Raw genomic sequence first — 11,822 nt, forward strand, 5'->3', positions numbered from 1 at the left:
AAGAATACTCACAAGATTTAGTAAGAACTTAAAATATTATTATTTATATAATTATAATACAATTTATATATTTTTAATAGACTGAAAAATTATTCCCTGATGTTTGTTCATAAAAAATTATCCCGTTCAAGTCGTAATAGAATCATCCGATAAATGTTTCATAATCGATTGTGCTCAACATCCACTGTGGGCGATGGATATGGTATTTATTTTATTTAAAACACATAATGTTAAAAAAACAAAAATTTACATGAAAAGTTTTTTAGAAACTATTTGATCATGAATCATATGTTGATTCGTTTGTTGAAGCGATGGAGAATAATTATATACTCTTTGGTGAATTTTCACTTAGATTCACAACCGTCAGAAAATTCAAACATAGAGGATAGTCTGATGGATTTGCTCAAGACACATTGTAAATGTGGTGATCTTAAATAACACAGATTAAATTACCTTGTGTACTTCACTAGTCATTGCGCTGTACTCCAAAATTTTATTATGTAATATAAGACAATATGCTGACGTATCATTTGGTATAGGAATCTTGGTTTCGAATTCAATTAGAACGTCTTCATAAGCACTTTTAATTTTTTCATTCTTTTTCGAGCAATCAATGACAACCATAGGAGCGGTATCTTTGAATTTTTCTTTAGTCAAAATAGGATCACCATTTTTAATATTATAGAAGTTATCGCTCACATTTTAATGCGTTAATATCTACGCTAGATCTATGCAATATAAGTTCTTGTCGAGAATTTATTATAATTTTACGATGATCTTCCGCAAACCCAATGATTCATTTAAGAGGTATATAAACTTCAAATTTTGCCTTACTGTCACCACTTTCATTCCATCCACCGTTCTAATATCGGTAAAGGATTACCTTTCATACATGTTGTTATACCAGGATTTCTTACTTTCAAGAATTTCAAATTCAACCGAGTTTAATTCGTAACGAATTTCATCAAACAGGAACATAATACTGTTGTTAATTAATTTTACAAATGACACACTCTTATCTATTTTCATACTTTTCTCTATTTCGCCTTCGATGTATAGCAATGATTCACTGGGAAGAGTATGCAAGTCTTGATGTTGTATCGTAATCCGTATTTCATCATTATTCAACAGCGTATTACTAGAAAATGGTTGATACGAATGATACTCAAATTTTGTTATACTATCTTTGAAGTACGGCTTTTCGTGTATGTTCAGAATGTCTTTCATAATGTTTTGCGATCGTGTAACCAAGATTCAAGAGAGTATTCAAGCTTTCTTTTGTTTTTTTGGAAGTATTGAAAACAACTGTTGTCAATGTCACGAAAACGTTTTCTTTTAACGTTATATCGTATTCCCATAACGTATATGAACACGAAATGTTACACTTTCACCTTTGAAATCGACAATTCACCGTTCTGATCTTTAATTTCAATTTTTACGTTATCTATTTCATTAGTCAATACAGCATAATATGTCAGATTATTAGGTAATTCTACAATTTTTTAGCCGGGAGACACTAAAGGATAAAAATCGTGAATCAAACACGTCTGCGTCCATTCACAAATACGCCATATACAATATACATGATAACGGGTTAATGTTAGCCATTTGATCCGACTCGTGCACAATACCACCTTCAAACAATCGTTTATTGAATCCCAATAACTCTCCTATGCTATTATTTGCTGTCAAATCTATTGTTTTATCTCAAAACATTTCCGATTTCAATATATTCACATTGGATTTCAACTTGAAAATAATATTATGTTTTTTCAATTTATCAGAGAGATATTTACCTATATCATCTAGTTCGTAAGATCCTATCGGTATTGATAAATCAATAATCATTGACAGATATTGAATTCCCGAGATTGTCCACATCGGTTAAAACACGAAAATAATTGTTTTGTCCACTAACGTTTGGTTTAGAGTTGCATGCTTGTTAACTCAAAAGTGCTAATTCTACAGTTCCATCTAGTTCAATGGGTGGAAAAAAAGTGCTGATCATTCTAGACTGGTTATCTTGAAAATATAACGTTAACGACCGTTGCATTGTCCCAGTAAAAATTTCAAACACAATTGTCCATACACGAACGTATCGAATTCTTGTAGATGAGTGTAATTAAACTTTATACGACAACTTTTTAAACAGTTGTGTAATTCTAAAGGCGGTGGTAAATTACCAAACGAATCAAAAAAAAAAAAAAATCTGAATTATCTCATGAAATATACAATTAAGAGTAAAAAGTCGAGAACGTTTTTTTTTATGAAATGTAATATAGGTCATTATTTTATAAAACTGAAAACAAAGCATTTTTGTAATGTTTGGTTAAACTATGAATTTCTTGATCTATTATTACAAAAATATAATATAGTCTATTATTTGTAAACCTAGAAGTAGAACACTTTTGTAATGTTTGTATTAATTGTAATTCCCCGAATTATTGTTACTAGATCAGGAAGTAAATATTTATAAACATTTTTGAAAATGATTACTATATGAATTTTATAAAAAGACAAACAAAATATTTTAGTATATAAGATGAAATGGAATGAATTGGAAAGGGAGAGAGAAAGAGAAGACCTCGGGAGTACCGAAGGTAATTTCTTTCCCTGTGATACGTTTGTGACATTAAGTTTTTATTTTGTGTATTATTTATTTATCCGGTTTTAAGTGTATCAATATTTTATATGTTTTTTTTTGATTGATTATATCTTTATTAACTACATTTTGCGTTATTATTGAACTACTAAAACTATAAGTTAGAACAAAAAGATTGTTCCATAATTTAAATACAACAAAGTGATATTTAAATACAACAGAAATTAATTTTAAAAAAATTTTTGTTTTATAAAATTTTTGCAATAAAAGTGAAATTTACCAAGTTATGCGTTAAAAACTAATTTTCATCCCCATTTATGAAAATTCAACCCCTCTGCGGCACAAGAAATAATTATTTGATCATCACAAAACTTATATAACACATAAAAGAATTATAGTTTGCGTCCTGGTAAAAAAAATAACATTGAAAATGAAGGACCACTCTACTCAACATCTATAAAATGGTAACACGTGTGACTGCAATATTATAATAGTGTCCTTATGTGATGGACGTCAAACGCACAAAATATTTACCACCGGGTTAATGTATTTACGAGTGACCTAAAGACATCATAAGTGACCGTCCGTTTGTACACCAAACACAACGGACAGTGACAACGGCAGCACAACCATCGAAACATTGGGGGAGTATATTAAACAGATGTACCTATCGCGTATCGGATTATTTTTTTGTATAGAGGCTGTACCAATCTTTTTAATTTTACTGTATTTCACATATACCGTTAATCAGACACGTAGCCAGAAAATGCTTATTGGAGCGGCCAACAATTTTGAGACCTTGTATCATCTTCCATAATTTGTTTCCCATGAAAAGTTTATGGGGGGCTCTCTCCACTCCTCCTTAGATAGTATCTCATATTATGAATCTTACAAGTTCAAAATTTTACCATTGGTTGGTTAAAAACAAATTGTTTTCGTATAAAGTATACTAACTATTACAGTATTATAAAAAATGGATAGTACCTATAATTAAAAAAAAAATACTTACATCTTTACTATGGGGATGAATTTTTCATGTTGTGAAAAATAAATAAAATAATGATGTAAACATAAGCTGATTTAATTTTTTAACTTTTAAGCTATTAAGAAAAAATAATTTATACCTAAATACTAATAAAAAATAAGTTCTAAATGATTTTTAAAATAAATATAATTTATAAACAATGTACAATTTATTTGAAAAAAAGTACAAATACAAAAAAAAAAAAATTTTAATATAATATATAAAATAATAATTAGATTTATAAATATTAAACAGCTCAATATAAAATTATTTTTCTGTTTTTTTATTGTTCAGAGAATAACTTTTTTTCTATTCTTATTGAAGCCAAATTAACCAACCGTGCATTTGTCATTCGATTCCTCATATAGTTTTTCAAACGTCGGAGGCATGAAAAAGTCCTTTCGCAAGCTGAACTGGATACAGGAATAGTTATTATAACTATAGCTAACTTATAAGTTTTGTCGAATGCAAGCTTGTACTTTTCAAGTAGATAATTAGATTCATCAGGTTGTTTACCTTAACATTAAAATGAATTGGATATTTGTTTATAGTTGCTAGTAAGATTTTTAGTTCTACTTTTTAAATTGTCCAGATCAAGATTATAGTGAGCAGCTAAAGGTTTTAAATGTTTTAATTGTTCATAACATAAAAACTGTTCATTTTGAGGGTATAAGTAAGATATTGTTGACAACAAACCATAATTATTTGTAAATCGTTTTTCTAGTTCTTTAATTATATAATCCAACGCTGGTATGTATACATGTTGCCTTAAATCCTTTTTTGATGTAATCAGATTAGTTTTTAAAGAACTGAGCTCAGTAAATATAAACTATTTAAATTTATCGGGGATATTTTTTGTTCTTTTTTTTGTACCATGTTCATTTTATGTGGATATGTCGTTCTCTTTACAAATATTAGTAGTTTCAATATACATTTTATTAAAATTGTAACTGTTTTTCTCGATTTCATCAGTTCTGATGATTTTTAAAAGTAGTTATAATTGATGATATAAATATTAAAGATTGAGCCATTTCAGCTTTTACATTTTGCATGTAATCACTAACTGTTTTTAGAATTTGAAGAATTTCACAAAATATAGTTAAACTAAATACAAATTCAAAATCTATTAAATGTAGTGAGCCCATTGCTTCAGCAGCACGGTCATCTTTCTCAAATATCAATTTATTCAATAAAACTAGCAGAGGAGTTAGAGTCTTTTTTAGTCCTAAGCAAGCAAAGATTTGAGCTGTCCACCTTGTTAAACATATCTTTTTAAGTTCAACAACTAGTCTGTACTACGAAGTGGCTTGAATTTCCGTGCATTTTGAGCGTGTAGCAGAACCAGATACAAAAACGTATAAGTTTTTTACAATATTAAAAAACATTTTCACACATGGAATATTTTTGCATACGTCAGAAATTACAAGTTTGAGCCTATGATTGTAACTGTGTACATATATAGCCTTGGGTACTTCTTAGCAAAATACTTTAAAATTCTTTCCAGACATAACACTGGTTCCATCATAGGTTTGAGCAACACATTTTAATATATCTACGTTACTGGTAGAAAGTATTTCTTTAATATATTGAAAGAGAGAACTAGCGATTAATGATTGAGCTGTTTTAAAACCCATGAAACGTTCATACACTATACCATGTAAGTAATATATTAATATATCTGGTAATTGTTCCACTTTAGTAATATCTTGTGTTTCATCAACTGTTACAGGAAAACATAGACACTTTTCTAATTCATCAATAATTTGGTTACGGATCATTTTATTAAAAATTGAAAACATTTCATTATGGATTTGAGGGCTTGTATATTGAGCATTAATAGGTAATGCATTTCTTTTACTTTTAAATTCATCACTTAAATCCCCAATTAGATTTAAGAGTTCAATAAATTTACCACGGTTAACACTACTTTCTTTTTCATTGTCACCTCTTTGTAATATGCTTGTATAACAAAGTTCTTCTAATCAGCTTTATATAATTTTGATTTTCTAAAACTAACTTCTTATGACCTTCATTTAACAATGACACCACAGATGACTTAACACAGATCAAATAGTAAATGAATAATAGCTTTTTTTGGAAGGCATTTTGCAACCTCAGCTGTTATTAGGTCAAATCCAGGGAATTTGGTGAAAGGATATCTAGCAATAGTGACTTTTACGTCATTTTTCAGTAAAGCATTTAACTGGAAGATAGAGTGATAAAGGTGCGTCAAGGTATGTCATTACAGAACTAGTAATTTCAGATGAGTGTATATTCGGATGAGGTTTAAACGCATCAGCTAGATGTTCTTTGAGTAACTCTACCTTTTCCAAGTCAGAGATAGTTAGACTGCCGTTAGTTTTTTTAATTGGGGATTAGTTGTTTTATATCTAAGTCCTTGTTTGGTAGCTCTCTACAAGATACCATCCTTAGATGTTAAGCTAAGTAATTTTTATAGGAGTTAGTTTTGTGTTATGCAAGCATTTAAATAAAGTGACTGAAAATTGAATATATCTAAATGTAAATCAAAATAAAAATTAAATTGTAGAATAATTATAATAAAAAAGATAGTGTTGAATATTTTATTATGAAGTAGAATTATGTTTATTTTGTAATATCAGATAAAACTCCAAAATTAGTCATGAATATAAAAATGTTATAGAAGAAAAATACATAAAAAAAGAAAATATTTAACGAAATTTTTTTTTATACAAAAAATAAAACAAATAATCTGATTCAGTTGCTCTAATATTAACAATATTTAACATTATAATCATATATATTTTATATAGCAAACATATTTTACATATATTTAAATAAACTTGTACATTGTTAACATTAATTAATAAATTATGTTTTAATTCATTCTTCTTAATTCATATTAATTTCTTTTCTTAACTGTCACCATAGTTTTAGCTAAATTAAGTATATAAATGTTAGCCAAATTTTCTATTTTAAAAGATATTTTTCTATATTCTTATGTTTTTTATTAATGGATCATAAGACTTGGTTTCCAACTAGATTTATTTGATTGTTTACAAACAATACTTATATTTTTATTTTGAATTCACTACTTCAAAAATCATGCTTAACTTGATATTTTCTTTACAATAAAATAAATAATTATTTTTAAATCAAATTATATTTTTATGTTATTTATTTTTAAAAAGCTTACTTAATAATTGATTTTAGTTTTCAAAAATATATCAATTTTTAAAAATAACCATTGGTTTTATTTTCATTTTAAATTTAAGTGTAATATAATAAGTATTTATTTAATTTAACAATTGTATTCTGTTTAAGAAAGAAAAATTCTTCAAACAATTTTTTTTATATAAAAACAAACTTACTACATTACATTGGCCGACATGTCATAACTAAAACGATTTTAATAATTATTAATTTTAAGTTATACGTGTACATTCAGTACATGTATTACATTAAATACACATAGAAAAAATATTTTATATACGTGTGGTCGGTTTTTGTGAGAAGTTGAACAGATCAAAAATGGTAATTATTCAGAAAACAAAAAACACAATATACTTTTGTGCCTGGTAGTAATTATAGCTATTAAAATTCAAATTGCAATAAAATAATAACTAAACTGTTAATGGTAAAAAAAATTGACCATACCTAACACATTATTAAATTGTTAATTAACTTAAAATTGACTTGATCTGCTCTTACAAAAATTGTCCCTACATAATATTTATGATATATTATATCTTATATGTTTAAGGTTTTTTTTAATATGTGTATATATTGTATGTAGTCTATATGATTATTGAGAAACATACTATCTCTATTTCTTTTTATAAAAATATCCTTGTTTTAATGTTAGGATATCATTATGGTTAGTTAATTAATTATGGATAAATGCATAAAATTTTTTTTATTTTTTCAGCAATTTGTCAAGAGTAATGTGTAAAGTCTCTGTAAGTCGAGATTTTTCTTCAAAATTTACGTTGCTATCATAAAAAGTAACTACACTGGTTATATATTAAGAATGCAAAATTCTATTAAAATAATTATCATCAATATTTAACCAAATAATATTATAAAAAAATTTACTATTTATTCCGGAATGGACTTGATGTTAGTTATTTTTTACTTACCACCACCACCATTATCTAAATATAATAGGTTTTTATAATCAATAAAAGTATTAAAATTTAAGAGTACATGAAGTTATTAATTGTATATACCTTAGGATGCCCTCTATCTTAGAACTTAAGAAATTCTTCAAATTCATCCCGCAAATTTGTGTGTATACATATAAAAATTGGTTTCAAAAAACTTGAGGCCAATCAGATAAATTTAACACGTGCCGACTTAGGGTAGAAAATGGTCCAAAAAAAATTATTTTTTAATTTTTAGCAATTAAATCGTAAAATAGCATTCTCGCAAAAAAAAATATGTTTGATTTTACCTACGACACCACATTTATGAACTGATATTACGCGATGTTTACGAAACAAAACTACTTCAGATAACATCATAATATTTTCATGTTTAAAAATTAAAAAAAAAATTGAAATAACTCTCATGTTGCTAATACGAACTGTGGAATGGCTGACGTCAAATGTTGCTCTGTATTTAAAAATTTTCGAAATAATATTTTCCAGTTTTCTCGAGAAATCGGATATTTTAAAAATGATTATAAATAATTACTACAGTTCTCTATAATTTTTCTAAATGGTGGCTCAAAAAAAAAAAAAAATACTCTCTCTTGGAACCATGCACTAAGCTCGTTCGATGAGCGGAACAATATATTGCTTATATTTATTAAAAAAACTTTAATACAAGAATTTTTGATATCCACCATTTTATTAATTTTAGTAATTGATTTTTTTTTATTTTGTAGCTTCTTTTTTGTTGAAGAGAAGATTCCTATCAATACTAATAATTTTGATTTACACAGAAAAAAATTGTATGCTTACTTAAAGTACTAAGTACTCTCGGCTAAGAGAGCATAATGGAAGATTTTCATAGTAAATTAACAGTAGACGATTAAAAATCTGAGTTACTTTTACGCTCTGTTCAAAAGCATAAATAATTACACCCTAATTGCAAAAGAAAACATTAAAATATAATTTTTAATATATATTATTGTTATAATTTGGGAACTATATTGAATTTAAGATTTTATATTTTATGTAGAAAGTTTTTAAATTTATACAATAATATTGAAAAATAAGTATACTTATGCTTTTAAGCCAAACAAATACATAAATTTACAATTAATTAAACATTTTAAATTATATAATAAAACTCATATATTCAGTAAAAATTGTAATATGATGGAGCTATCTCAGCTATATCAATAGAACGAGCGGTACAATGAAATTTTTACTTATTGCTTTTATTTTGAAAAATTTGATATTCAACAATTTTTGTATGAAATATTAGCTTGTATGACATATGATTTGTCTGATATGATGAGATATTCGTAAATATGACAATTTTACGAAATATTATTTATTTCAACATTTTTCTGTAACATTAATGGATTTAAAAGAAAAACTGTTTATTTAATTTATACAATACAATTAAATTTACAATTTAGTTTCTATAATTTTTTTTGTAAGAGTACTAATTAACGAGTTAATTACTAAAACTACCCTTTATGACCAATCTTCAATCCCAAATCGTCTCGGATAAACTTATCTGATCTGCCTGGCTACTTTGGCAGGTAAGCCTGAAGAATATCCAAAATTAAAAAAATAAGGGATAACCTAATAATATGATTGCAAATTTTATTACTTTGATGGATCCTATATTTTTATTTAAAGTAATAGAGAAAAATTGGTTTTATTTCATTAATATGAGTCAAATGAGCTGTAGTCAATTTGCAACAAATTTGACCAAAATGATTTATAACATATCTATTAAACAACATCTCAAGTAGTAACAATTATAAAATTTAATTTTCATCAAAGTTAAAGTCTATTATTCTTTTAATAGTACGTTCCTGTTTCAGTTGAAAATATTTCTATGTTCCAAAAAGATTTATTGAGGAAAGGTCTAGGAGTTTTGGAACCACTAGAAACCAATAAATATAATATAAATACAAAATATTTTATTGTTAAAGTACTGAAACATTTTAAAAACTGTAAAAATTAATTTTTAATGTTTTAATAGTTACAATAGAAACCCGTTTCCCTACATACTGAACATTCTATATAAATAACATTACTCTGTATAATTTCCTCATCAGAACTTGTGCTATCTGAATCTGTCAAAAAAATTAAAATAATTATTTTTTATTTTAAATTATATATAAAAAAATATATATATAAATTTTGGAATAAACTGTGTCAAATTATGTATCATGCTATGTCATTTTTCGCTTACCACTTGAAGAATCACTACCATCACCCTCGCCTAAATATTCATAATTGTCATATTAATAATATAAAATGTTTGAGTTTTTAATTTAACAGTAAATTTAACTGGAATTTGAATTTTTAATATAACTTTATTCGTTTATTAGATACAAAATTTTAAAGTTTCAAATTATTGAATTAATATACATGTGTAATATTCAAGGGATTACAAATATAAGTAGCTAATTGTTTTTTTATGACATCGATATTCGCTAATACGCAACATGGTAGTAAGTCTTATTTTTGTGAGTTTATAAATACACTAACTGTCAATACAGAAAACGTATCTAAGGATAGTCATATTTCTCAACAAACACTCAATGACTGCGAGAGCGACGTCATAGAATCCAATTAGCTAACTGGATTTGTAATCATTCGTGTATTATACATGTATATTAATGCAAAAATTTGAAAATTTAAAATTTTGTATCTAATAAACGAATAAAGTTAAATTAAAAATTCAAATTCCAGTTAAATTTACTGTTAAATTCAAAAATCAAACATTTTATTAAATTCAAAATATGCATTATTATTTAAAAAAAAAAAAACGGTAGCACAGTGGGGTGGTGTCATAGTTGGGTCTAGTATAGATGATATCTGACAGTGATTAAAATCACTATCATAAAAAACGCTTCGATGCAAATCTATAGATAGTGTTTAATTAAAAAAAAAAATTTGTTAAAATAGCATATTTTTGAATACGGTAGCCATTTCCGTATAGAAGTTAGGTCGTCGGGACAAATTTTTTTTTTCATTTTGTAGTACATAAAATAAGCTTTAATTTTATATATGTTTAAAGAACACAGTATTTCCGGAACATTTTCAAAATTTAAGTTGAAAAAGTTAGTTTTTGTAAAAAAGTTGCTATTTTAAATCCCCCCTGTGAGCAGAATAAGTGTTAGATTTTCAAAAAAAATGATATCAAATGAAAGGAAATTACCTAAGGTTTCAATATAAAGAAATATTATTTTGATTAGTTAATATTTGAAAAAGTTAAGGAAGTTTTAAGTACAAAAAACATTCCGATAGAAGATGATTTTTATCGTAAACATAACATTTTTTTTTTAATTTCGACAGCCATTTGCACATAGAAGATAAGGTATCGGGGCAAATTTTTTTATTTCATTTTAGAGTACATAAAAAACCATTATTTTGATATATGTTTAAAGGACGCAGTATTTCCGTAACATTTTCAAAAGTTCAGTTGAAAAAGTTCTATTTTTTATACAATGTTTCTAAGTTTGAACCCCCCCTATATAAGGAGGAATTGTCTAATTTTAATAAAAAGTATGTCAAACAGAAGATGTACTTATAATGTATTTAGAAAAAAAAAATTGTGCTGATACATACATTTTTCGAAAAGTTATAGCATTTTTAAGTTGAAAATTAAAAATCGAAAACTTTAACACAAAAATAGTGTTTTTTTAACTACGGCAGCCATTTAAACGTAGAACAAAAAATATCGGGACAAATTTTTTTTTCATTTTATAGTACATAAAATAAGCTTTAATTTGATATATGTTTGAAGGACGCAGTATTTACGGAACATTTTCAAAAATTAAGTTTTGTAAAAAAGTTGCTATTTTAAATTCCCCCTAATGAGCAGGTTAAGTGATAAATTTTCAAAAAAATGATATCAAATGAAAGGTAAATATCTAAGGTTTTCATATAAAAAAAATTATGTTGATTTGTTGATTTTTCAAAAAGTTATGGAAGTTTTAAGAAAAAAAAGTGAAAAAATTTCGAAAATTAGCGATTTTTAAATTTGTAATTTTTTTGGATATTTCCCCCATTTGCGGGGAACGAG

The 11,822-nt window shown here is 26.0% G+C and overlaps 1 protein-coding gene across 1 annotated transcript in view; it reads right to left on the minus strand.

The window, feature by feature from the left end:
- Positions 1 to 6,366: 6,366 nt before the first annotated feature.
- Positions 6,367 to 11,822, minus strand: part of LOC126908496 (secreted protein C-like) — a 181,391-nt gene continuing 175,935 nt past the window's right edge. Inside the window, exons 22-26 of the mRNA XM_050690629.1 lie at positions 9,984 to 10,013; positions 9,826 to 9,864; positions 7,745 to 7,759; positions 6,977 to 7,003; positions 6,367 to 6,542 (exon numbers count right to left, since the gene is read on the minus strand). Of these exons, the coding sequence (XP_050546586.1) occupies positions 6,981 to 7,003; positions 7,745 to 7,759; positions 9,826 to 9,864; positions 9,984 to 10,013 (107 nt within the window). The 3' untranslated portion in view covers positions 6,367 to 6,542; positions 6,977 to 6,980. The remainder of the gene's footprint in view (positions 6,543 to 6,976; positions 7,004 to 7,744; positions 7,760 to 9,825; positions 9,865 to 9,983; positions 10,014 to 11,822) is intronic.

The sequence above is a fragment of the Daktulosphaira vitifoliae genome, unplaced genomic scaffold, assembly GCF_025091365.1.
Source record: "Daktulosphaira vitifoliae isolate Bord-2020 unplaced genomic scaffold, ASM2509136v1 Scaffold_1, whole genome shotgun sequence".
NCBI lineage: Eukaryota > Metazoa > Arthropoda > Insecta > Hemiptera > Phylloxeridae > Daktulosphaira > Daktulosphaira vitifoliae.